The sequence below is a fragment of the Notothenia rossii genome, assembly GCF_949606895.1.
Source record: "Notothenia rossii genome assembly, chromosome: 5".
Classification (NCBI taxonomy): domain Eukaryota; kingdom Metazoa; phylum Chordata; class Actinopteri; order Perciformes; family Nototheniidae; genus Notothenia; species Notothenia rossii.
The window spans coordinates 92,666,916-92,694,835 of NC_136903.1; the positions used below are offsets into that span (position 1 = coordinate 92,666,916).

At 42.7% G+C, this 27,920-nt stretch overlaps 3 protein-coding genes across 9 annotated transcripts in view; 2 read left to right on the forward strand and 1 right to left on the reverse strand.

The window, feature by feature from the left end:
• pik3c2b (phosphatidylinositol-4-phosphate 3-kinase, catalytic subunit type 2 beta) overlaps window positions 1–2,168 on the forward strand; it is a 58,147-nt gene extending 55,979 nt beyond the window's left edge. For both annotated transcript variants that reach the window (XM_079685008.1, XM_079685007.1), the window contains exon 33: window positions 1–2,168. This exon is cut by the window's left edge and continues 848 nt beyond it. The gene's annotated coding sequence lies outside the window, so the exon portion shown is untranslated.
• A 6,495-nt stretch (window positions 2,169–8,663) lies between these two features.
• Window positions 8,664–17,577, forward strand: ppp1r15b (protein phosphatase 1, regulatory subunit 15B). Of its 6 annotated transcripts, none has more exons than XR_013808780.1 (6): window positions 8,664–10,446; window positions 10,882–11,001; window positions 11,071–11,880; window positions 12,223–12,718; window positions 12,854–13,037; window positions 15,036–15,176. XR_013808780.1 is itself a non-coding variant. In XM_079685009.1 (3 exons), exons 1-3 carry the CDS (start codon window positions 9,571–9,573, stop codon window positions 15,240–15,242), a joined length of 2,082 nt encoding a protein of 693 aa, XP_079541135.1. In that variant the 5' UTR covers window positions 8,680–9,570; the 3' UTR covers window positions 15,243–17,577. The 6 variants fall into 6 exon arrangements, 1 of the variants encoding a protein (XP_079541135.1); XR_013808781.1 differs by having other exon boundaries at window positions 10,882–10,980; XR_013808782.1 differs by having other exon boundaries at window positions 8,665–10,446; window positions 10,882–11,880.
• On the reverse strand, window positions 16,582–24,534 carry LOC307041543 (achaete-scute homolog 5-like). Its single transcript, XM_079685013.1, has 3 exons — window positions 24,494–24,534; window positions 20,975–21,267; window positions 16,582–18,709 (listed from the first exon to the last, which is right to left on the reverse strand). The coding sequence occupies exons 2-3, from the start codon at window positions 21,257–21,259 to the stop codon at window positions 18,608–18,610; spliced, it is 387 nt and encodes a 128-aa protein (XP_079541139.1). The 5' UTR covers window positions 21,260–21,267; window positions 24,494–24,534; the 3' UTR covers window positions 16,582–18,607.
• Window positions 24,535–27,920: the final 3,386 nt, after the last annotated feature.

Genomic DNA, 27,920 nt, shown 5'->3' on the forward strand with positions numbered 1-27,920 from the left:
ATAGACATTTTTCAGGGGCGGACCGGCCATCTGTAGAATGTCCCGGCAGCGAGGCTCCCCCCCGTTGACAATTCACGTGGTGGGGGGTCGCCAGTCTCTGGCACTGTTATTTTGGGGGTCGCGGGCTGAAGAGTTTGGGAACCCCTGATCTAGAAGACAGTTGAGGACATTTCACCAGTTACAATGAAATATACTTGCAGTTACAGGGAGTAGTACACCTTTGCAATAAGGGGACAGTAAACATTTATTTGAACCTCCTTCCCTTACAGTCCTTGACAGCGGTCTGCTCTACTGGATTAACAACGTGTCACATGATCTGAATTGACCAATCAGAACTTTGTTCAGCCTCTGGGAACCGCTGCTCTATAGTTCCACTACGTTTGATCTGTTTTTGGACTCTGGACTCTTATCGGTCATTTTAGATTAAAAAGCGTTTGCTTTCTTTTTATTATTATCAGGTCCTTTTAAACTTCAAACAAACGAAGTCACTTAAAGATTAATGAGATAAACTTTATGTAAACTTCAGATTTAACGGGAACAGTTTTAACATAAAATATTTTTTACTAATTTAAATGAAGACACATATAAATCACTTGGAAAAATGGAATCATCTCTGGAAAAATAAAGATTATAACGGCGTGTTAGGGCCATTTAAAGTGAATTAATTAGTAATCTGACACTAAAGATGTACATTTACAAGAAATAACTTGAAAGATTAATGTCAGATTAATGTCAGATATGTGCGTAAATACACAATTAAAAACATAGATATAAGTTTAAAGCATGTGAGTAGTCTCTGAGATTGGAAGTAATTCATTAACAGAAAAGAAACGTGAGTGTTTCCTGAGAATGAAGTGGAAAAACTTAGTGGGATAAACGTCAATAATTACAGACGTGCTTTACAAATAATGGCCCTAATGCACCGTTTCAAAAAGCAGCAGAGAAGTTAATATAATAACAATAACAATGATGTATGTTTCAGTCAGCACACACAGGTGCATGCTGGGTAATAGAGTCTTTCGGCAGATAAAGGGACGATGACACATTTCACGATTTTCACGATTTAAACATGTCCTGACTTTCATACAGTTGTATTCCCATTGACGTGCGGAGGCTAGCGGAGTCGTAGTCCACTTCCTTTACGCTGCGTTAAGAGAAGCCTTTAGCTTTAGCATTAGCTTAGCTCCGTGTTGCTAACGGGATATTTTTATAGTGCGGATGCTTTGATTTTCTAACTGCGGTGCATGAGCCTGTTTGCCTTCCAGATCTGATCGTACGCTCATTTCATTCCTCATTTTTTTTGGGGGGGGGGAAATCTCCCGTCATTTTGTACTTTTGGGATTTATGAAGCGACCTCCGTGTTTCTGCGCTGTGAGGAAGGGACCTAAAGGAGGGTCTTTAAAATGTGATTTCAGGTTAAAACGTTGTGATGTTTGACCCTGACGCTCTCCTGTAGTTCTTTAATTAGCCAATCAGATGGCTTTAAATCACATCATGGTGTTTCCCATTGGTCCGTCCACAGTTCAAAATAACTCCGGGCTTATTCATTGAATTAATTCCTCCTCCAGAATGCCTTTAAATCATGTTTGGACGTTTCAACACATCACCGTGGACTCTGAGGAACTGGGACGCACACCAAGCCATTGATCTAAAGCTAAATAAATATAATTAAAACCGTTGTTGGTTGCAGCCGTTATTCAAAACACATATTCCAGGTGTAAAAACATAAAATATAATGTCATTTTGTTTTGATTTTCATAGTGAACATTTATTTCAGCTACTACTACTAAGCTATCGGGCCTCATGACAGTTAGAGGCATTGTAGGTCCAGTTAAAGTTCACAAAAAACCTCAAAAGTCACACTTCTTTGAGGCTTTTGTTTATTTTGTACCTACATCAACCTAATGCTGATCTGCTGTTCCTAGAAAGGCAGGTCTTTGAATGAATTGGGTGGAGTGAGTCTGATCCACTCTTATTAAAAGGCAGGTCTGTGATTGGCTGATGGAAACACGCTGCAGTGATTTGAAGGAGTCGACAGGAGCAGAATGTACTGAACACACTGAACTTCATGATAATGTGATTAGATTATCCACTAATGTGTATTCATTCCATTCTGAAACATGTTTTGTATTATTTGCACTACAAAATAAACTTGAATTAAAAAGCCATGTTTGTTGTATCTATTTATATATAGCCTCCGTTGTTCTTCCGTACTTCCTATAAGGTCAGAGCTTTCACTGTGAGGCTCTATCCAAGACGAGCAACAAGTAGAAGAATGGGAAAGTGACGTTTAACATTTAATAAGTGGTGGGGACACTTTTTTCAGATACAAATAAAACTGTATTTCGGGCCATCCTTTTTTGTACGTCCTGACTATTTGCAGCAACACCTATAGACGTGTGTGTGTGTGTGTGTGTGTGTGTGTGTGTGTGTGTGTGTGTGTGTGTGTGTGTGTGTGTGTGTGTGTGTGTGTGTGTGTGTGTGTGTGTGTGTGTGTGTGTGTGTGTGTGTGTGTGTGTGTGTGTGTGTGTGTGTGTGTGTGTGTGTGTGTGTGTGTGTGTGTGTGTGTGTGTGTGTGTGTGTGTGTGTGTGTGTGTGTGAGAGATAGCAACGTAAACTACACATTCTGGTTATCTGACAGGAAAAGAAAGCAACAATTACTTCTGGAAAAACAGGCCAGACAACATGTTTGTGGGTCATTTTAGATTCAGTTGAGTCAGGAGGAATTATTTGTAGTGCCTCCACCCTGCTGCTGCACAGCAGGAGACATATTAGTTATTACATTGATTGTCCTATTAAAAGTTTACTGACATGTCCAAATTACACATCTTGAAACTAAACCAGTGTTGCTGTTCATTACAGGTCTTTGTGCACGCTATCTTTCAGAGCATTTATTAGTTATACTTTTAAAAAGTGGTGGGTACACGTGGTGCAAATGACTCCTATGCATATATAAAGGAAACTATACCAGGGGTTGTATTGAATTAAAGAGGCCGTATTCTGCTCTCTGTGGTGCTCCCCTCCCGTAGTGTGTTTGGTCCCTGTCTATTTAGAAAATATTATTTTGTGGTTTAATTAGAGGGCCTGACAATACCAATAACGTTCTTGTTCCCTTGAAAGACTAAAATTATCATTGAGTCACACTGACCGGTGTGTGTGTGTGTGTGTGTGTGTGTGTGTGTGTGTGTGTGCGCGTGTGTGTGTGTGTGTGTGTGTGTGTGCGTGTGTGCGTGTGTGCGTGTGTGTGTGTGTGTGCCCAGCTGATAAACACGTGCCAGCACTGCAGTCATGTTATTATGTAACAGGTCAGCTGCGTGCTTGCGTGCAATATAGCATTTTCAAAGTATCTGAAACCTTGATATGTAGGGAGACCAGGGACAGTTGTAACACTTTTTGGGTTTTCCCCAATAAGTAAAAAAACATTTACACTAGGATAGCCATTTTGCTATTATACATTGTCAATGTGTCAGCTACTGAAACAATGCATTTAAGATGTTTCTATGAAATAAGCACAGGTTGAAAAATGTATTTAAAAAAACTAAAACTCAACTGCTACAACTGTCCCTGTGTGTACAGGGCCAGTTGTAGCACATGCCAGGGACGGCTGTAACATGTTAATAACGGTTACCTTTTTTCACACTACATGACAAAAAAGAGGGAGAGCTGTCAAATTCTAAGGCAACAAGATTTGAATGGGGTTTCACCATAGACTGTATACTGTTTCACAGATCCTCCAACAAACAATGAACAAAACTTCAAACAGAACACCAGATGGAATTAATCTGATTCTCAGTTGTGGCAGGTGTAAAAGTCACTTCCATCTGTATTGATAGCCTATTCTACCTTAATGAAGTGGACCTACCTCCTTTGAGCTGAGACCATAAATCAGCTGCCTCCATCAGGTAGTCTCTCACAAGCATCTCCTGCTCTGTTGAGAACACCTTGTCCAGTAGCCTGCTCTTTGGGGTGTTTGTGATCCCTGACTCTCCAACCTCAGCCTCCTCTTATGGAACCGGTACAGGGTGACATGGCATATATCATGGGACTTTGCCTCTGCCCTGACTGATTTGCCCTCCTGCACGTCTTTTGAGGCCCTCAGAGGAAGTGCCCCTGTCTGTCGCCCTCTTTCTGAGATGTGGCATACTGTAAACACACGCACACACTTTACGTACACTATTTGATTCTGTTTATTTTTACAGGGACAATGCACACCAATCAACAATATGGATCATTCAAGCAAATGAGCCATCATTGTTAATGTGCCATGTTACAGCCGTCCCAGGTGGTCCGCGTTACAGCCGTCCCAGGTGGTCCGTGTTACAGCCGTCCCAGGTGGTCCGTGTTACAGTCCCAGGTGGTCCGTGTTACAGCCGTCCCAGGTGGTCCGTGTTACAGCCGTCCCAGGTGGTCCGTGTTACAGCCGTCCCAGGTGGTCCGTGTTACAGCCGTCCCAGGTGGTCCGTGTTACAGCCGTCCCTGGTGCTCCGTGTTACAGCCGTCCCTGGTGCTCCGTGTTACAACCGTCCCAGGTGGTCCGTGTTACAGTCCCAGGTGGTCCGTGTTACAGCCGTCCCAGGTGGTCCGTGTTACAGCCGTCCCAGGTGGTCCGTGTTACAGCCGTCCCTGGTGCTCCGTGTTACAGCCGTCCCTGGTGCTCCGTGTTACAGCCGTCCCAGGTGGTCCGTGTTACAACCGTCCCAGGTGGTCCGTGTTACAGCCGTCCCAGGTGGCCCGTGTTACAACCGTCCCAGGTGGTCCGTGTTACAGCCGTCCCAGGTGGTCCGTGTTACAGTCCCAGGTGGTCCGTGTTACAGTCCCAGGTGGTCCGTGTTACAGCCGTCCCAGGTGGTCCGTGTTACAGCCGTCCCAGGTGGTCCGTGTTACAGCCGTCCCAGGACCACCAGTCATGTTTTCACCCCCTGTGAACCTGCCTAATTGCTTGCTTGACTCATATTTAGCTAGTTATATGTTTACCTTACAAAACAGTGATTCTAATAATACTAGTTTGGATTCCTAGACATTTGACCTCAAGACAGTATCCAAAAAATACATCATATCATTTTTGTTAATGTTTTACCTCAGAAACACACTTTTGCTGATATCTTTCGCGACAGATTTAAACGTGACTCCTTTTTTTCACAGCAATCTTTCCACATAACTGAGCATGTGCAGAGTGAGTCTCATCACTCTAGCTTGTTTGTGATTGGAGATATTGAAGGCGTTACAACTGTCCCTGGTCTCCCTACACTTTTAATTGCTGCTACTACTTTTTTAGCCATGGATGAGTACTTATTTGTCTTTATCCGGACATTCTAGTTTTCAAACTATCAAACCTAGGCCTTCCCCCACCCCCCTGTTCCTGGATCAAAGATTTCCTCACTAACCGCCCCCAGTGTGTGAGACTTGGCCCCCATCACTCCTCCACCCGCACTCTCAGCACCGGCTCTCCTCAGGGCTGTGTGCTGAGCCCTCTCCTGTACTCGCTCTACACCCACGACTGCAGTCCAGCCCACCCAGAGAACATCATCGTCAAGTTTGCTGACGACACCACTGTGGTGGGCAGGGACGGACTGGGACTACAAATCAGCCCGGGACTCTCGACCGTCCCACTTCGGGTATTATCACTGGCCCCACCATTTTAACCACTGGCCCGGAGCATTCGTCCAAAAAAAAACACATTTGGTGTAATAGTAATTTATGTACTACTTGTACTACAACATTTGAATCATCAGTTCTTCCTCATTTTCCTCAATTGTTCATATTTGGTTTATTAAAATAATGATATTGTGGTCATTGTTAAAAAATGTCTGCTATTATGAGTATTATTATTTGTATAATGCACTTTCTGCTTCCTGTCATCAGGAGTTAGAAATGTAATGGCTATGTAATTGATTTGATTAGATCCTTCATTCTCCTAAACTGCTGGGACATTTCGCCGATACCGTTATATTGTCTACTCTTCACTTGTCAGCATAGGTCGACATTGATGTACAGAGCCGACAGAAGACCTTGTTTATATTGGCATCATATAGAGAGGTGCAGTGACGCGTCCTAAACCAGGAAGTAAGCTGCTGGTTCCCTCGACAAAAAGCAATGGGATTTCTCCACAGGGTTTTGGAAAATAGCTGGAAATAAGGTCTGTGGAAAAAAAACCTGTTTGATAAATGCACGTTTTGTTCAGCCGGATAATCTCCACATGTCTTCCCTACTTTTATAATTTTCGGATCATAAATCTAATCGATAGATTATAAAAGGGTTTTAGGACGCGTCACTGCACCACTAGAAGCCAACTCCATCGATCAAGCTGGCTGAAACTTTCTCTCCCTCTTCTTCTCATGCTCCCTGTCACTCTCCTTTAACTCCTCCGGTGACTTTCTTTTATTTGAAGATAGTTTTTTGCTAGTGCTAGTGCATCGCCGGAGCTGTTAGATTAACATTAACATGCTTATTGTAGTTGTAAGTGGGCTGGACCTGTATTTTACAGGAAAGGAGTGAGCAGAGAGTGGAGTAGTTGTCGATTCTTGTTCTGTTTTCTGTGAATATCTGCCTCACCCGCTCAGACTTTGAGTTGCGCGCGCTACTAAAGAGACGTGTTACCATGGAAATCAAACAATGGTGTAGCTGTATTAAAGTCCGAGTGGAAACATTCGTGTGTAAATCTGATTTTGTCGGAAATCGGGAGAAATGCGGGAGAAATATGACCCCGGGAGGAAACCGGGAGAGGGCAATGAAATCGGGAGTCTCCCGTGAAAATCGGGAGGGTTGACAAGTAGCCTATGTCGTAAGCTGTGTCCCAATTCAGAGGCTGGGTCCTCCTGAAGACCCAGCCTCCTGAGGACCCAGCCTCACCCAGCTTGGGTCCTCCGCGGACTGCGAAATGAGACGGTCTACGGAGCATGTCCTTGAACGTCACCGGCAGTTACCCCTACATTTTGCCGCCCCCGTCACCTAGCAACCAGCTGCAGTCACAAGTGCCGGTAATAATTTCTGACACTAGGCAAAATATTTTCAAACTGTTTTCAAAACTGTTCAATATGGAGTCAGATCTAGCTGTATTTATTTTGGTGTTATGTTTAAATTATTTTCCCGAGGTCGCAACAGGCCCCCGTGAAGAGGGCTTCATTCTCCCCGCGCATCTGGATAAATTGCGCAGTCTGCTCCTTGCTCCCTATCAAACAAAATTGTTGCAGTAAGATTTGTATAACAAAAGCAGTTAAATAAATAAATTAGCTTTATAATGAATCCCAACAATATGAAAACCAAACAGGGTTTAGAAATATTTTCACTTCATATTATTTTATGTATGTAATATAAAGAAGACATCTCCAATTGCCCGTATATTTAAATACACAAATTAAATAGGTTTACTTCTCTTTCATGTCGTTTACTATTTGGGTGAGTACATTTAAAAACGAATCCAGCTGAAACCGTTGTAGCCGTTGATGGGACGTTACAAGCCTTATTTTTTTTTAAAAACTCATTCGTCACCGTCACCCGTTGCATCCTGGGATATGGTAGACCGCGGAGTGTACATCAGATGTATCCTCTAAATCTGGGGAAAGAAGGCCGCTTTCGGAGGAGTCTTGTCTTTTTTTTTAATTGGGACAGCCTTCGTTTGGCGGAAGTGACGTATGCGGTCTCCGAATGCATCCTCAGGAGGATGCGGCCGCTGAATTGGGACACAGCTGTAGACTTCAGGAGGAATACTACCGACCTCGCTCCCCTCGACATTAACGGCGAGTGTGTGGAGAGGGTCCACACCTTCAAGTTCCTCGGCGTCCAACAACCTTTCCTGGAAGGACAACACCACAGCTCTCATCAAGAAGGCCCAGCAGCGTCTGCACTTCCTGAGGGTGCTCAGGAAGAACAACTTGGCCACTAAGCTGCTGGAGACCTTCTACCGCTCTACCATCGAGAGCCTACTGACATACTGCATCACAGTGTGGTACGCCAGCTGCACTGAGGCCGACAGCATGAGGCTCCAGAGAGTCGTAAAAGCAGCACAGAGGTTCATCGGCTGCCCTCTCCCCTTCTTGATGGACATTTACACCTCCTGCTGCCTCAGTAGACCCAAAAACATTATCAAGGACAGCTCACACCCCGGCTTCCACCTGTTCAACCTGCTGCCAGCCAGCAGGCGCTACGCTACAGGTGTATCACATCCAAAACAAACAGACTCAAAGACAGTTTTTTCCCAAGAGCCATCATTACTCTTAACACCTGAAATCATGTGAATCAATGTGACTCTGTACATATATACATATATATCATTACTATTATTATTATTATTATTATAAATACACACTATTATTATTTATTACATTACAGATTTTATTTTTATACTCCTGGACATAATTACTGCACTTTATTCCTTATTCCTTTATTCCTTATTCCTAAGTATGTATGCTGCGTGTATTTTGTTGTCTTATGTTGTGATGTTTTTGTTTTGATGGCACCCTTGAAAGGGAGAAGCATTTATTATTATCTCATTGTACATGTATAATGACATTAAACGATTCGATTCGATTCTATTCTATTATTTGTATTCCCAATGTGTGTGTCTTCTCTTTTTAACATGTCAGCCTCTTTTATATCTGCAATGTCTCTTTTGGTGTAACTCTGTTAATGTCCTCGCTTCAGGACTAAAAGACTTCTGAGTGACAGCGTGCGCGCCCCCGCTGCCTCAGTAACATCGCGACGCTCCCTGGCTGCTCTTGCGTTCTGGTGCGTGATAACCGGAAAATGTTGACGGTCCCTAAATATTTTCTGATGAAATCTCAAACTAAGGCAGAAACACGGAACTACCAGGCGGGTCAAATTACACTTTAAACCGGGAGAAACCGTAACAGTATTGTCAACCGAATTAGATTAAACAGTCTTACATTGTTTACGATCTAACAATTTGTGTTTTAGATCGAATATTGTCTTACTTCGGATAACAAACGGCTGAGCTAACTAGCTGCTCGTGCTAAGCTAACAGCTAAGCTACACCGGAGATCTCCAGCCGGCCGCCGTCGCCTCTTTTACGGGGATTTTAAAACCCGACAACTATGGCTCTTCTCTCGGCCTCACACTTGGATTTATCCTCAGTTTTTGCCGGCACTGTTTCAAATAAATTCTCCTCCAGAAAGAAGAACAACTGCCGCTGTCAGATGAGTTTTAGCACCGCGCAGCGAGCCGGGGAGAAGGACGTTATTCCCGGTTTCCCTGTCTGGGTCGAGGTGGATTTGCATACTGAAAATTAGTTTATTTTAAAAAATCAAGGAGAAACTGACTCACTGAGAAAAATGCATTTAGTGTCAAGTGATTGATTTCCATAAAGGCAGTGTTTTTTTAAATGGTGAAGCAGTTGGCCTAATGACAGCGTTGTAGTTCACATTTAAAAAAAAGACGTTATTAAAATGGTGTAATCACAAAAAAACCTCCCACGGTTTTTATTTGTATTTACCTACAAGAAACCTAATACTCTGATATGTATTCGGTGTGTGAGGGCCCAGGCAGTGTTCAAGTAAATGTGTCTATAAAAAAACTGGAATAAATAGTATTATAAAAGTCACATTTTGCACTAAAATGTTTAAAAGTATGAGCGGTGACGGACATGTTTCCAGCGGGCAGAGCGCATCCTCCATGGCCGGGAGAGGAGGCCCCCCCGCCGGGCTCCACACTCAGGAAAGCTCGTGGCTCGGGCTGCTGTCAAGGCCCGCGATATCTTTCCTCCAGAAATATCTCCCGGGGAGAAACGAGGCCCGGGCGGACACCGGAGCCGGGTTCATGCTGGAAGACCTGATCCCGGTTCCTCCCCAGCTGACATACCATCGGTGTGACGCAGCTACCGGCAGAACTTTATCGTGGCTCCCTTCTGATTCTCACCTGGAGCCTGGTAAAAGCTTGCCGTGGCTCTCGGCTGACTCCATGCGGGAGCTTGGCATCCAGAACACGGATGAAATGAACCTGAATCTGGTCCAGCAAACTCAGATGGGGTACTTGTCTTCTGTCAGGACTTTCTTCAGTCATGTTGTGTTGAATTCTTTTCAGGAAGGGAGAGCGACTTCAGGGAAGGACTGGGATCCTGCAGGGAACTCAGTAAGGGGCAGTGGGCCGTGGTGGGGCAGTTTCTGGGGGTCTGAGGGGGGGTCGGAGATGCTGTCAGACCCGTCCTGGGAAGAGGAGGAGAGGGTCCTCACTGCAGGGCTTTGTCCACAACAATCTCCAACAAAAGCCGCCGAAACAAGCACCACGTTGGGAGAGGCTTCTGGACTAAGACACAAAGAGAAGCCGGCTGACAAAGAGAGCCGTGAAACACATGATGTAGTCCAGAACATGGAGGAGGGGGGGTCCACAGCCATCAGTCTCCCCAGGTCAGAAGCCCCCTCCTGCAGTGAGGAGGCTCCTCTGACCCCGGAGCAGGACCATGGATACACCAGTCTGGAGGAGGAACATGTGCAGGTAGGATTCTGAACATATTTATTTGTCTAGTTAGTCAAAGTCAACTTTATTGTCAATCTTTCAGTTTGTGTGTACAGACAGAGAGATCGAAATACCGTTTCCCACAATCCAGAATACAAAATAATAATATGTATAGAAATATGCATATATATATATATATACATATATATATATATATACATACATACAATCAATAGACACATGCACACATTAAGGTGTGTGTGTGTGTGTGTGTGTGTGTGTGTGTGTGTGTGTGTGTGTGTGTGTGTGTGTGTGTGTGTGTGTGTGTGTGTGTGTGTGTGTGTGTGTGTGTGTGTGTGTGTGTGTGTGTGTGTGTGTGTGTGTGTGTGTGTGTGTGTGTGTGTGTGTGTGTGTAAAACTGTTACTGATCAGTTATCCAGATTATGACTCTTTATTATTGATCCGTTCCTCCAGGTGAACATGGTGAACGCTCCGATTGAAGAGCAGCAGGATGCCGCAGAAAGTAGTCCCACTGAAGAGACTTCAGAGGAGGGAGAGGGTCTATCAGTGGAGGTAGAGGGTCTATCAGAGGAGGTAGAGGGTCTATCAGTGGTGGAGGTAGAGGGTCTATCAGTGGAGGTAGAGGGTCTATCAGTGGTGGAGGTAGAGGGTCTATCAGTGGAGGTAGAGGGTCTATCAGTGGAGGTAGAGGGTCTATCAGTGGAGGTAGAGGGTCTATCAGTGGAGGAGGTAGAGGGTCTATCAGTGGAGGTAGAGGGTCTATCAGTGGAGGTAGAAGAGAGTCAGAACCGCTGTCAGAACAAAGCGATCGCATTCATCATGGGACAACCCTCCAGCGACGACAGCTCCGAGGGGGGGTCCAGCTCTGAGGAAGATGACGATGAAGACGATGACGGCTTCAACAGCGAAGACTCGTCCGATCTCTCCGACTCCACGGACGACGAAGACTCTGACTCTGAGCGTCTGTGGAGATACCTGGGTCGCAGCGCTGACCCGTACGACCCCCGAAACTTCACGGCTCCGCTGCACACGGCCACCTCTCCTCCCAGAAACATCCCTCCTTCCTCCAGTGACTCCTCCCCCGACCCCTCCCCCTCTCTCCTCCCTCTCCCTCTCTCCCCCCTGGCTGTCTCCTCTCCCCCGTCGGGCAGTGACTCCTGGGATGATTCCACCTCAGCGAGTGAGGCAGACGAAGCAGAAAGTCTCCGTCTGTGGAGCTCCTTCAGCTGCTCGGACCCTTACAGCCCCTTCAACTTCCAGGGACCCATGAGGACTCAGGAGCCCAGAACCAGAACCAGGACCAGAACCAGGACCAGGAAGGCTGTCTCCTCCTCCCCGCCCCCCAACCCGGCTGCTCCTCCCCAGTACAGGAGGGAGGAGGCAGAGGAGCGTCTGGACAGCGGCTTCTCTGAACTCTCCGTTCCCTCCTCCGCCTGCAGCGTCACTAAGAAGGTGCGTTTATTGTCTGTATCAATGTTTCACTGGCTTTTAAATAATATTCAAACAATCAGAAATTCATACAGTTTAGAGACACAGATAATTAAAGGGCACATTTAGGATTAAAATCTCAAAAAAACGTAGATTATAAATTCCTTTATTTACAAGAGGAAACACTTTTTTATATGAATGAGAAATAACTGAAACGCTCAAAGGTCCCAAAAACATTCATTAGAAGATCAGATCCTCTGGGTCACATCGTTGGAAGTAAACAACTTGGTAATAGTGTTTTTTGTTGTTAAGGAACAACATGTTTGTTGACTAGTATTTTTCTCGTAAATCTTGGACTTTTTCTAGGGTTTAGTCTCCCTCCATTTAACCCTCGCTCTAAATAAAGGTCGCCGACACCAAAGAACACGTCCCGACGGACCCGACTGTGGAGTCGCCTCACGTCTCCTTCGTCTCGGCCATGTGTCGCACTGGAACACACCGCCAACACTTCAGCCGACAGCCAAGGAGCACGTACGCACTGCGCATGCGTCAGTGGCAATAACTCTCCTCACCAGCAGGTGGCGGTAGTGTGTGTTCGTCATTCAAAAGAGGCAACAACCGGAAGACAGACTGTGATAACCAGAGAAGAAGAACGGACTGTGTGATAACCAGAGAAGAAGAACAGACTGCGTGATAACCAGAGAAGAAGAACAGACTGCGTGATAACCAGAGAAGAAGAACAGACTGCGTGATAACCCGAGAAGAAGAACAGACTGCGTGATAACCAGAGAAGAAGAACAGACTGCGTGATAGAAACAAACGGCGTGTGCTGATGAGTTGGTCTTCGGTTTCTTGCGTCCAGGTGAGATGAAAATGAAAGAAAACAGCCGTCTGTGTGTGCCTAATCGTTTGTTTGCGTACCTCACTTCCGTTTCGCTTCTCATGCACTGATTCGCTAAGCTGAACAGCCAATCAGAGTGATTTCTTTTTCCGGCAGCTGAAGGTGTCGGCACGGCCGAAAAGACACAACGGTGCGGGACACCCCAATCTGAGTAGGGCGACAGGACGCTCATCGACGGCCAGACATCTATGGACGGCTGAGATCGGCTTGGTGTGTTCAGGGCCTCAGGAGGCGTGGCTCTGAACGTTCCTGACCTGCAAAGGAAAACACTGAATGACCTGTAATCCTCCAGAGTACAAATACTCTGTTCAAAGATATCAACACTATAAAGGCTAATGAGAATAGAATGAGAATGTACTTAAACTATCAGAAGTAAGAGTACTCATTCTGCAGAGTGATATTACATTTAGCGCATTACTTTTGTTCATAAAAGATAACTGAAGAACATTAAACAGACTTCACTCGCCCCCCTGTGGACACGCAGAGAACTGCACACTTTATGTCCCGGACTCAATTAAAATGATAATATATGTGAAAACTTCTTCAATTCATGAGCATCCTTTTTCATTCAAGACGTTAAAGTTAATATCGTCACAGCCTGCAGAATTACAGAAACCTGAAGGACGATCTGCGTTAAAAATGTGAAGGATGTTATTGATATGAAGGGTCCATTTATTTATTGATAAGGAAAGCTTTATTACAAAGCTGGTGCCGTTTTATTCTCACGGTTTAGCTCCATTTCGGCAGCGGTGGAAAAAAGTACTCGGATGCTTCCCTTGAGTAAAAGTATCAACTTCCTGCACTTGAAGTATAGAAAGTACTCCGATGTGGGGATCGTTAAGGTTTTAACGGTACTACTACTTTTATCGATACCGCTTATCACTCCGGTCTTTTAACGGTACTTTTGGAGAAAAAAATAAGGTGAATAAAACTAACATTGCTTTTTATTTAAATAAAATAAATAATATTTCACATCAAAAGAAACAACAATGTTTTAACAAACCGTATTAAATAATCTGATGACAGAACTGTAAACAGAATAGCTGAAACTTTAACTAAATAAATAACTCAGTTACCTCTAATCATTAACCCATGTTTGTATAATGTAGTTAACTCCGTGTGTTGCTGCTAGCATACATAACACCTGACTTGGAAACGTTACTCGTGGGCGGGGCTACAGAGCTACTAGAAAGACAGTGGAACCCGGTGCATTCCTCCGTCTGGATGTGGAGCACTTTTGATAAATGTTTAGACAAATAGCTTGTGTTACCGCCCTTACATGCTAAACTCTTATTGCACTTTAGGTAACGAGCATTTTCCACATCGAGACGGGTAAAGTTTAACCACACCTCGGAGCGCGTTAACTCCGTGATCTCCGCAGTGTGTTGCTGCATGTAGCAGCTGCGTGTGTGTAAACTGCCCCGCCCCCTCCCAAGCAGGCGAGGGAGAGAGATAGAAAATACTAAAAAATAATCATAGACGCATTTTTTTTGTCTTTTTGCGTATTAGAAACGGAGTTGGCCAAACTAAAACTGCGATATAATGTTTGTGTAGCAATAATACACATAACATATATTTTTTAGATGTCTCCAGTACCGATAAAAAGACCGATAACGTCAGAGCTTAACGGTACCACGGTCTTTAATAATTCAGCCCGGGGCCGTTTAATACCGGGGCTCGGTACCCCTCCCTACCCAGACGCTTCCCTTGAGTCAAAGCACCAGCTTCCTGTACTTAAAGTATAAACGGTACTCACTGTGCAGAAAAGGGGCCCGATGTGTAATTATATTTATATATGTGACATTTGTAGATATGATAGTCACATTTCAGTGCTGTGGACGAACAAAGATCTGATGGACGTTTAGTAAAATATTTAAATCATTTGACTCTTTAATGACTTAAAGAATCCACACGTTTCATTCTTAGAGATGCATTTGGTTAAAAGCTGTTAAATACATGTTAGAGCAGAAGTATAAAGTAGCACTCAATGCAAATGCTGAAGTACAATTTTGAGATACTGATACTTGGTAACTGCCCACCTCTGTATTCCAGATATAAACTAGACGCTGGTTGGTTTTGTCTAAATGTGTTTATGCTGGACTTATATATACTTATATATATACTTATATATACTTATATATATACTTATATATAAGTATATATACACTTATATATTTCTTGATGTACATGTCTTTGATCAACTCTGTTGTTTTCAAATGTGCTGTATAAATAAAGTTGGATTGGATTGAACCTGTTTCCTCCTCCTCTCTCTCGTCAGGTGCGTTTCTGTGAGGAAGTGGAGGAGTTCTTTGCGAGCGGGGGGGAGGAGACGGAGGACAGGCGGGGTCCCTGGGAGCAGTTCGCCCGGGATCGATCTCGCTTCCTGCGCCGTGTGCAGGACGTTCAGCTCAGCATCGACTACTGTCTGCAGCCAACACACCGTCAGCTGGTGTCCCTACGCCTGGGGACAACCAAGGGCAACTGAGGGACAGCAGGACGCCCTGAAGGTCATACGTGACGCTCTGAGGGTCATATGGACGTTTGAAGGACATTGAGACTTCCTGAAGGTCATTTGGACATCCTGATGGTCAACGAGACATTTCTAGGATATTGAGGTCCACCAGACTCTGTCCTCTCTGTCCTGGTTATGTTCATCGGGACGTTCTCAAGTTCCTCCGGACGTCCTAAAGGTCATTGGGACTTCCTGAGGGACATTGAGACGTTCTGATGGTCATCGAGGTATTAATAGGGCATTGAGACGTTCTGAGGCTCACCGGGTCGTTCTCCAGGCCAGCAGAACCTCCTAAAGGTCATCAGGACTTCCTGAAGGACATTGAGACCCCTGAAAGACGGGATCTTGAGGTCCATCAGACTCTGTCCTCTCTGTCCTCTCTCTCCTGGACTCCTGAGGGCCAGGAGACCCTCTGTCCACTCTGTCCTCTCTCCTGGACTCCTGAGGGCCAGCTGGTGTTTGTTGTGAGGACACGAGAAGCTGCTCTTGAGAGCGAGACACTCGGAGACTTCCTGCTCTTCTGCTTCAGTGCCGCTGCTGCTACGTCTCAAATCAACTCTAGAGAAGATTATTATCTCCATTTATCTTTCAAATAATTTCACATTTAATCATTCATACATTTTAGAAAATCTGGATGTTTCCTTTCTTTAAATATTCTGGTTTACACTTTAAATCAGTTTCAAAGTGTACCCTCTGAGGCCAGACCCTCTGAGGCCAGACCCTCTGAGGATGATTAAATCAAACAGAGGGGTTAGTGTTCTTCATCCTGCTGCTTTTGCTCTTCTCTCTAAAGCCAAAGTAAGTGTGTGTGTGTGTGTGTGTGTGTGTGTGTGTGTGTGTGTGTGTGTGTGTGTGTGTGTGTGTGTGTGTGTGTGTGTGTGTGTGTGTGTGTGTGTGTGTGTGTGTGTGTGTGTGTGTGTGTGTGTGTGTGTGTGTGTGTGTGTGTGTGTGTGTGTGTGTGTGTGTGTGTGTGTGTGTGTGTGTGTGACAGCAGATTTATTCAGACTTTAATACATTAATTTGAATCTGATATTTAATTATTTTAAACACTGATTTTACATTTGTATGTGTTCATAGGAGGTCAAGGATATCACACTTTGAGTCTCAAGGGAATATATAATGCTATTTTTTATTTTAAAAACAGTCGCTCTGAGTTTCTCCAGAAAACAAATGAAAGCAGCACATTTTCACCTTTAAAGATTTTTTTCTGTGGCATTTTTGCACGATAAATGACGAGTGAGTGGTGTTTGTAAAACTGAATAAGATCCTGAACAGGAGGAACGATTCTTCATTTAGTTTTTCAAATCAATGATTTAAAATCAGCAGCTCTAGGAAAAGAAAGCGTCCTCATGCAGGATACAATTATCAATATGTCAATTTATTCGTAAAGACCTGAAACCTGCAGAGCTGCACCGAGTTCAAAGCTTTGGCGTTTAAAGTTGCAAATACTAAACGGTCACATGACTCAGTCTGATATGATGCAGCGATGTTACCCCTGGTTATTGGTCAACTGACCCTGGTTAAACAAATAGTTGCAGACAAAAAAAGAAGTTGACCAAAAAAAGTTGACAAGAAAAAAATTGCGGTGTCTTTTTTTGTGGGGGATAAGAAAGAAACTGTCTCTGTCTCAGAGTGAGTCGTGTTAGTGTTCGTCAGTGTATCTGAAATCACTAGGTAAGCTACGTTAGCTAGCTAGCGTAACTGCAGTAACATCAGGAGGAGTCATGTGATCACTTTGTTTAAATAACACCATGAAGCATTTTAGTTTCCAACAACAGTCGTAGTGCGTTTGCACCTGTCGTAGTTGTAGATCTTAAGTTCTATCTATTTATAAGTGATATCGTGGTGTTCCACAGGGATCCACCTGAGGGCCACTGCTACTCCGATATCTGAACGTCATCATTAATCTGGAGCTGATCAAAATGTGTCCCTGTTTAAAAATGATGGATTTTGTTATTTAAAAAATTGAAAACATGTTTGAAATCTGTTAGTTTTTCACTTATATTCATAACAAATATATATATTTCATTATAAAATAAAACATTGAATCACCAAATCTTTATTTACAAACCCTTGACAGACACTCAAACACTCGGTACAGCTCTTTGAATCATTATTTACAGGGCCTTGTGAAGAATTGAAGATAAAGAGAGTGAATAAAGTAAAGCTGTCAGAATAAATAATCCACATTTTCATCACAGACTCCAGGTAAAAAAAAAAAAGCTTTTTATTTTTCTAATGTTTAAAAAGTTCTGCTTCATCGTTTTCCTCACAATGAATATTAAATATGAAATCGATATTTAACGATCACTGTCTCTGTGTCTCTCTCAGCATCATTCTAACACCTGTAGATCTGTTGGAGCCACAGGGCACCAGCACATACCTTCATGGACACACCGAGTATATTAACTGCAGTACGCTACTCAACACACTTACTCCTAATATTCTACGTTATTCTTTTACTACAATGCATATAGAAGGAGAACCATGTCTTTTTACCACAGATGCATCTATAAAGATCAATAACTGTCAGGTACGAAAAGTAAAGAAATAGTTCAAATATGCCTAATGTTAATCTCCTGTCAGATATATTCAAAACAATATCCCATAAGGAGGCTGTATTACTGCAGAATAAGCACTTTTGATACTTCCAGTTTACTGAGCAGACTTTGCCTGGTAGCTGTAATATCAATGTACCTTCGTCCAGCTCGAATGAAAGCTCTTTATTGTTCTCATACTGCCTGAGCAGCAGCGCCTCTTTTCACCCTCTGTCTGAAACCAGAGCTGCTCTGATTTGTTAGCTGGCAGGTGGAGAATTTCAGAAAAAAAATGAGAACTTCAGATAAAAAGTCAAAACATTTAGATTTTTCAATAAAAAGGCAGAATTTAGGAAAGTCATAATTCTGAGTTTTTCAGAATAAAGTCTACATTTGAAGATTTTCAGAAAAATCAATAATTGCAGCACCTCTTTTCACCCTCTGTCTGAAACCAGAGCCCACTCTGCTCTGATTGGTTAGCTGGCCAGACCTGTTGTGATTGGTCAAACGCTTAGAGATGTCCTGCCCCTTAGCCTTTCACATACAATGTGTCGGAGGGCAAGTGTTCCACAGTGATGTCACTATGTTACAGAAGTAAACAAAGGAGTCCAAGGGGGGGATCTATATCTATGGTTTCCATGTTTTTCAGATGTGGATTTAAAAAAATCTTTCATTAAAAGCACTTTAAAGAAATCAGACTTTGTGTGTCGGAGTCAAACTGTTCCTCAGTCAGAGTGCAGGAAGTGTTTACTTTCACTTCCTCTCCCGGTCCACAGTCCAGCTGGAGTTGGCGGTTCTTCTTCAGTTGTTTGTGCCCGGTCCCACAGGAAGTGCTCCCCCCCCGCGCTGCACCAGGCCCTGCAGCTGCTGGATGTACTTGATGGCGGCCCTCAGCGTCTCCACCTTGCAAAAATTAATACTTTTTAAAAATCAATAAGAGTCTATGTTATGCATGCTTCTTCCTTAAAGGTCCCCTGTCATACTGGGTTTCATCAATATACCAGGTCTCAGATATATCCAGAGCCTGTCTCTGATTGGCTGAAACACCAGACAGATCATTGCAGCATTACCCATAGTCCCCTCTGTTTCAGTCCTGTTTCCAAAGTGCTGATTCTCTGTCTGTTACTTTAGATGAAAATAAGGAGCCCCTCCCCACGCCCCTCTGAGAGACATTTGGTTACAAAGAACTCAATAGGCGCGTTCACACTTTGCCGTACTTAGTTCTTGAGAACTCTTTAGTTCTCCTGAACTAAGTACGGATCGCGTTCACACCGGACGGAATAAGTCCCTGAGGGAGGATTAGGCAAATGAAGCCGCTGACGTCACTTCTTCTCCTTCTGCTTTTGGTTTATTGGCAGGCCGCAAACAACTTCACGGCGTATACTGCCACCCGAAGTCCCCGGAGTTGGAGAATCAGTCGAAGCTGCTGGGACTCCCAGCAGCTTCGACTGAAGCCTTCAGAGTAAATCGCCAGAACGCAGACACCTCCTCATCTCCACCGCTCCCACGTTTTATTTTGTGTTGCCATAAGTTAGTCTTTCTGCATTGGTGCGCGAGGCTAATGCTAATGATACTAATGCGAGGAAAATAAAATGGTGGCTTCACAAAACCTTTCTGAGTTTTACGGGGCGTGGTTTGTAATTGGCCCAGCCAATCAGAACTGGGGCACTTTTTCTCCCCAGGAAAGTACCTGAAAGTCACCCCTTTTGGTGTGAACGCACATTTTCGGAACTATATCGGAACCATACTGGGAAAAGGGTGTGAAAGCACCTAATGGTGCTCTATGAGGACATTCAGGTGATAAGGTGGGGGGAGGGGGGGACACATGTTGATGTAGAAGAGACATGAAGAAGAGGGGACACATGTTGATGTAGAAGAGACATGGAGAAGAGGGGACACATGTTGATGTAGAAGAGACATGAAGAAGAGGGGACACATGTTGATGTAGAAGAGACATGAAGAAGAGGGGACACATGTTGATGTAGAAGAGACATGAAGAAGAGGGGACACATGTTGATGTAGAAGAGACATGAAGAAGAGGGGACACATGTTGATGTAGAAGAGACATGGAGAAGAGGGGACACATGTTGATGTAGAAGAGACATGGAGAAGAGGGGACACATGTTGATGTAGAAGAGACATGAAGAAGAGGGGACACATGTTGATGTAGAAGAGACATGAAGAAGAGGGGACACATGTTGATGTAGAAGAGACATGAGGAAAAGGGGACACATGTTGATGTAGAAGAGACATGGAGAAGAGGGGACACATGTTGATGTAGAAGAGACATGGAGAAGAGTGGACACATGTTGATGTAGAAGAGACATGAAGAAGAGGGGACACATGTTGATGTAGAAGAGACATGAAGAAGAGAGGACACATGTTGATGTAGAAGAGACATGAAGAAGAGGGGACACATGTTGATGTAGAAGAGACATGAAGAAGAGAGGACACATGTTGATGTAGAAGAGACATGAAGAAGAGAGGACACATGTTGATGTAGAAGAGACATGAAGAAGAGTGGACACATGTTGATGTAGAAGAGACATGAAGAAGAGGGGACACATGTTGATGTAGAAGAGACATGAAGAAGAGAGGACACATGTTGATGTAGAAGAGACATGAAGAAGAGGGGACACATGTTGATGTAGAAGAGACATGAAGAAGAGGGGACACATGTTGATGTAGAAGAGACATGAAGAAGAGGGGACACATGTTGATGTAGAAGAGACATGAAGAAGAGGGGACACATGTTGATGTAGAAGAGACATGAAGAAGAGAGGACACATGTTGATGTAGAAGAGACATGGAGAAGAGGGGACACATGTTGATGTAGAAGAGACATGAAGAAGAGGGGTCAGAGGCAGAACTCTGGTTCTGACTCTGGTTCTGCCTCTGACTCTGGTTCTGACTCTGAATCTGGTTCTGACTCTGGTTTTGACTCTGGTTCTGACTCTGGTTCTGGTTTTGACTCTGGTTCTGACTCTGGTTCTGGTTCTGACTCTGGTTCTGCCTCTGACTCTGGTTCTGCCTCTGACTCTGGTTCTGACTCTGGTTCTGACTCTGACTCTGGTTCTGTCTCTGGTTCTGGTTCTGACTCTGGTTCTGACTCTGGTTCTGACTCTGACTCTGGTTCTGTCTCTGGTTCTGGTTCTGGTTCTGCTTCACCTTGCTGAGTCTCCTCTCGGTCCCCCGGCCCGGCAGGTGGCCCCTCAGCCTGCAGAAGCCCTGGTTCACGCAGCGGACCCTCTGGCGCTCGCGCTCATTACGCCTCTGGATGAAGGCCGGCTCCAGGGGGCAGTCGTACACTCTGAGGGGTCGGTGGGGGGGGAGGGGGGGCAGGAAGGGGAACAACCGGGGGAGGGGCTCCATCAGCAGCACGGGGATCGAACCGTCCTCCAGGTGAGGAGACACCACACTCATGTACGATGGAGGGTAGAGGGAGCTCATCATATGACCTGCTGAGGATCAGAGGGGGAGGAGTCAGATCTGGAACAGGAGTAAAAGTAAAAGTACTCAGATCTTGTTCTTGAGTAAAAGTAGAAGTACTCAGATCTTGTTCTTGAGTAAAAGCAGAAGTACTCAGATCTTGTTCTTGAGTAAAAGTAGAAGTACTCAGATCTTGTTCTTGAGTAAAAGTAGAAGTACTCAGATCTTTTACTTGAGTAAAAGTAAAAGTACTCAGATCTTGTACTTGAGTAAAAGTAGAAGTACTCAGGTCTAGTACTTGAGTAAAAGTAGAAGTACTCAGGTCTTGTACTTGAGTAAAAGTAGAAGTACTCAGATCTTGTACTTGAGTAAAAGTAGAAGTACTCAGATCTTTTACTTGAGTAAAAGTAAAAGTACTCAGATGTTGTACTTGAGTAAAAGTAGAAGTACTCAGATCTTGTACTTGAGTAAAAGTAGAAGTACTCAGATCTTGTACTTGAGTAAAAGTAGAAGTACTCAGATCTTGTACTTGAGTAAAAGTAGAAGTACTCAGATCTTGTACTTGAGTAAAAGTAGAAGTACTCAGATCTTGTACTTGAGTAAAAGTAGAAGTACCAGAGTGTAGGAATACTCTGTTACAGTAAAAGTCCTGCATTCAAAATGTTCCTCAAGTGAAAGTAGAAAAGTATTCTCATCAAAATATAGTGAAAGACAGTAAAAGTAGTCATTGTGCAGATTGGTCCATTTCAGAATAATAGATATGATATGTTTTATAATGATTGATCAGGAAAGTGTTCTCAAAGCTGCTAAAGGTGCAGCTAGTTTGAATGAGCTAATTTAATCTTTATTATTATTATTATTATTATTTATTCATTTATTTTATAGTTTTTAATATTGTATTTATACACTTGGTCTTCCTTTGTTTACTGAGAGGGTTTAGTGTTGTGATCATTATTTATTTTATTTTATATGATATAAAAATTCTGCTGCTTTTCAGGGTTTTTCTTCCTAAAAGTCCCAACAAATATGAATCAAGCTTTAAAACCTAAAATATGTTTACGGTGATAATACAACTAGCTCTTGAAATACCCCGACATATTTAACCGTCTGAGTCTGTTTCCAGATTCTGAAATCTATCTGCTGCGTTATATTAAAGTGTAACATTTCATCACATCTCTTTGAATTCTGAGAACTGTACATTATATATTTTCGAATATTTGTCTGACATATGAAACACCCAACCATTACTAGAGAGAATAATCTGCACATGATTCCATAATGAAACAAAAAATGTCTGAGTTTTTAAGATGATACAACTTAATCTTTATTTATTTTCTTTAAAAAAAAAAATGTGTTATTGAGTCAGGCACAATGAGTTACATTATACGGTATATTGTTCCCTTCCCTTCCCCCCCCTCCCGGTCCTAGCTAGTAAAGTGAATAAATAGATACATAAATATATAGGTCAAAAGAATGAAAAAAAATTGTAACAATAATACATATACCTATTTACTCACACATATATATATATATATATATATATATATATATATATATACACACACATATATATATAGCTATATATGTATATGGAGAGTTTGTATTCCTTAAAACTGAAGATATCAACCTAAAATAAATCTGATTATGCATTCAAACCAGAACCTAAAAGATGTAATGTGAAAGTCAAAACGACCTCTTGAAATATCGGCACGTGCACACATAGACATCAAAGTGGTCTTGAGCCCCAGCCCTTATCTTCCCTCAGAGAAAGTGCCATTTCCCCCCCCTTTTTTATAAATGGATATATATCTACTGCTGTTTGCGCACAGTTTCCCTTTCCAAAAATATATTGATTGAATACGAAATTAAAATATCAGGTCGGGAGATTAGACTGTGAAGTTCCATAGCTCTCCCCCCCTCCCTCCCTCCACGTCTCCTGCACAGCCGTGCGGACATCGGCAGTCCCTTCAGACAGACAGGTAGCAGCACCTCCCACCTTACTGTCCCTTCAGACAGACAGGTAGCAGCACCTCCCACCTTACTGTCCCTTCAGACAGACAGGTAGCAGCACCTCCCACCTTACTGTCCCTTCAGACAGACAGGTAGCAGCACCTCCCACCTTACTGTCCCATGTTATGCCGGCTTTTCTTGGCTTATTTTGAAGGAGAGTGGTGATGAACAAATGACTAAACTGCCAGTGCCTCGAGTTTACAGCGAATTAGCTCAAAGACAATAACAAATATAGTTAACTGGTAGGCTACTTGCTAATGGGTAACTTAGCTCAATGTTTAGCTACGGCAATTTATCATGGGCATAAAGGCTAGTGTACTGTACTTAAGCGGAGACACTTAAAGGGAATACAGTAAAATGTGTATCCAATTACGTCATCACAATCGCCACATTGATATGCAAATTAGGCTTTAACTAGGCCTAATTAAAATACGCTAATTTGCATGCAGTTACCAAGGCATCGCAGGTGATAAGGATAAAACAAAAAAACACATCACCTCACAACTTCCCCAGATAGTTACTTGAGTCAAGTCACTATTTTCCCCTGAAATGTTTGAATGCAGATTAGCTTTAAATCCATAGATGAATTCAGACATGGCAGTAAAACGAACACCCTTTATATGTTTCTTGGAAGTTTTATTTCCATTAGAGTGAAAGAAAACATGGAAGCAAAATAGACCAAAATAACAAGTACATGAAAAAATTAACTTTTTGCCTGTAATGTCCTCAAACAGTAACTTCATATTGATTGTTGGCTGCTCATTTAATAACTATTAATTGTACTAGTCTGTTGTCTGCTCTTGTGCATCGTGAATACTAAAGAAGACCATTGTAGCTGATTCATTTTGTAGAATTCTGTTGAGTATTAAACAATTGCGTGAGTGTGAGGGTATTCAAATAAATTGGTCAGTAAGTCAGAGATGTGCAACTATATTTAACTTTTTTTTATAAATGATTATGGGAAGTGCCCTTTTTCTCACTTGAGCCCCCGCCCCCCAAACTGTCTGTGCACATCCCTGATCCTGACATATGTCTTACTCTGAAGTCTGTTTCATGACACTCTGTTTTATAGCTGGAGAAATTCATCTTTACGTCTTCTGACTTCTTAGATATTTCCCTAAAGAGAATCTGATCCTGCTGTAAAACCTGCAAATGAATGACGATGAATCCACTGTTCACGTGCAGGTATATTTATCATAGATGATATAATATAATAATATAATGAATATATGAATGCTGTTGTCTCACCTGCTGCCGGTCCGCTCTGCGTCTGCAGGAAACATGAAGCCTCACCTGGATCTCTGAGGCTCCGCCCCCTCAGGGGAGAGGCAGGTAACGACACACACACACACACACACACACACACACACACACACACAAACCTGTCTCATGTTTCATATGCATGCTTATAATAATAGTAATAATAATAATAATAATACAAGTAATAATGTAAGAAATCAAAATTTAAATATTTTGTATTTTAATAATAAATAAACACAATAAGTTCTGTGGACTCAATGATTGTCATAACGAATAAAGACATCCAGAGCTTCCTGTTCGTGTGTGTGTGTGTGTGTGTGTGTGTGTGTGTGTGTGTGTGTGTATGTGTGTGTGTGTGTGTGTGTGTGTGTGTGTGTGTGTGTGTGTGTTATATCTGTTGTTAGACTTGTGTTTGAAACTTCAAAGAGCCTCGACAGACATAAATGAGTGTTTGCAGTTTCCTCTTCCTAAATCCTGAGTGTGGAGATGAAAGATGACACACACACACACACACACACACACACACACACACACACACACACACACACACACACACACACCCTTCCTGTCAGCCTCTCATCACACAGAACACACTGATGACTGTTTACACACCCAACACACACACACGCATACACGTGTGTGTGTGTGTGTGTGTGTGTGTGTGTGTGTGTATGTGTGTGTGTGTGTGTGTGTGTGTGTGTGTGTGTGTGTGTGTCTAAGTGTGTCTAACTATGAATCAGACAGTCAAACGAGCCTCAGGTGTGTGCAGGAAAATAATCACAGGCTATCAAGCTAACGTACTAAGAAACTGAAATGAATGTGCTTACAGGCTCAAATGCTAGCGTGCTAACAGACTAGCAAGCTAACAGTCAGAAATGGTACCCGACTAACAGTCAGAAAAGCTAACATGTTATCATGCTAATCCTCTAACAGGGTGGAATGCTAAACTGCTAACAGGCTGAAATGGTAACAGGCTAACAGGGTGAAATGCTAATATTCTATCAGGTTGAAATGGTAACAGGCTAACAGGGTGAAATGCTAACCTGCTAACAGGCTGAAATGGTAACAGGCTAACAGGGTGAAATGCTAACAGGCTGAAATGGTAACAGGCTAACAGGGTGAAATGCTAATATGCTATCAGGTTGAAGTGGTAACAGGCTAACAGGGTGAAATGCTAACCAATTGAAATGCTAACAAACACTGTGGAGTTATATTTCTCTTCAGAAGAAGGACTGCTGATTCCAATCAAATTTAAATAAATGCAGAATATATAATTTATTAATGTAACTCTTACTGGTTGGTGACATCAACACGAAGGAACAAATATAACTATTAAACAACGTGCTTTAAACACGATGCATTGTAGCTTTTTACATTTATAAAATACGTACCATCACAATTATCCATATGGGATCTGCTACAGCTTCATTAGAGGAAACAGAATTAGTTCAAGTGAAAAGTCTCTGAGGCCTCACATACACATGAATATTATTTAGTGGGAATGCATTCCAACTATCTGTTCTTCTACGCACTAAATTCTTTATTCTTATTATTCAACCCATTATTTTGGCCCTCTTCTCCTCCCGCATTGAACATCGCAGAAACTCAGTTCAAACATCAAAACGTTCAGCTCGGTCGGGAATCGATGGCTATTATTTTTCTCATTCATAACTTTCATAATTCCAGAGATACATCCCATAATTCATCACATTTTTAACATTGAAGTCAATGGAGAACTTCTTCAGACTTGAACAAATCTTCATGCGACTTAAACAGCTAACTGTTCATTCATACTTTCACTCAGACACCTCATTCCATCTTTAAGATGTCACACTTCTTTCTGACATTATTCCTGTAAAGAGATATTAAACATTGTTCAGACCTCGCTAAAGAGGTTTTCTTCAGATTTGAACATTAACTAGAGAATGCAATTCCTGAAGAAATTGCTAGTGGGAATGCTTCATGCTGAAAATCTGACGCTATACTGTTGAAATGTAATGTGTAAGAAAAAAAGTGAATAATTTAGATTGAAATGATTCATGAACACTGGGGGCTTGAATGTGTGATGAGAGAAGAAAAGAAAGTAAAAAGGCTTGGAAAAGCAGCAGAATATTTGAACCGCAAACTTCTGAACTAACTTGATGGTGAATGATCCGTTGCCATGGCAACGGCATTTAATGACACCCCATACTACGCTTAGATGCGTTGATGGCTGCATCGTTACCAAACCTGTGAAGTTCTGGGCTGTTTGGAGTATTTTCACTGAAGTTATGAGAAAACCGTGTTTCAAGGCCATTTTGTTGCTATGGCAACGGCATTTGAAGAAATCTCAAAACTGTCCCGTAGATGTCTTCACGGCTGGACTGTTTGCACACTGCTCTCTGGAGTCTGCTGCTCTGAGCATGTCAGGTGGAGTGATGACATCATCGTGTTCCATTGCACAGGTGTTTATATTTGAGCTAACGAGCTCTGTAGAGATCAAAGGCTTCATTGTTCTGAATGAGAGATGAACCTCTTACATGTGAACGTTTTGTGGAAGAACCGTAACAGATATCTGTGAAATTTCAAAACGTGAAGCATGTCAAGGAAGTTGAGTATCTGAAGTGTAATTTTTGTGTACTTTCGGGTTAATAATGTGGCCTTTTTGGCAGTTTAACTAAAGGTGTGCGGCTGCTGCCGTGAGGAAATATCTGCCTGAAATTACAATGGGCTTTAATGAAGACATGTTGAACGTTTTTGTCACTTCATGCCCTCAAGAGGCACTTTGTTTAATTGTTTGTCATTTTTCAAGCTACGCAATGTTTTCCTACGTTTGTCGTGAAAAAGTATGTCTCAAGAATGTAGGGTTTGGGAATTATGGCAGTTTTAAAAAAAAATATGAAGGCAAATTTCAAACTGTCCTCCACTCTAACTCTGACATCACGCACTCTGCCTTAACGAGCTGCGCAATGTTAAAGTTCAAATGTTAAAAATGTGATGAATTATGGGATGTATCTCTGGAATTATGAAAGTTATGAATGAGAAAAGTAATAGCCATCGATTCCCGACCGAGCTGAACGTTTTGATGTTTGAACTGAGTTTCTGCGATGTTGAATGCGGGAGGAGAAGAGGGCCAAAATACCGACAAAAAAGATTTGTGCGTAGAACAACATTTAGAGTGTGATGTCACAGCTAGAGGGTAGAACATATTGAAATTTGCCTTCATATTTTTTTTTAAACTGCCATAATTCCCAAACCCTACATTCCTGAAACATAATTTATCATGACAAACGTAGGAAAACATCTCGTAACTTGAAAAATGACAAATAATTAGGAAAAATAATTAAACAAAATGCCTCTTGAGGGCATGAAGTGACAAAAACTTTCAACATTCCTCCATTAAAGCCCATTGTAATTTCAGGCAGATATTTCCTCA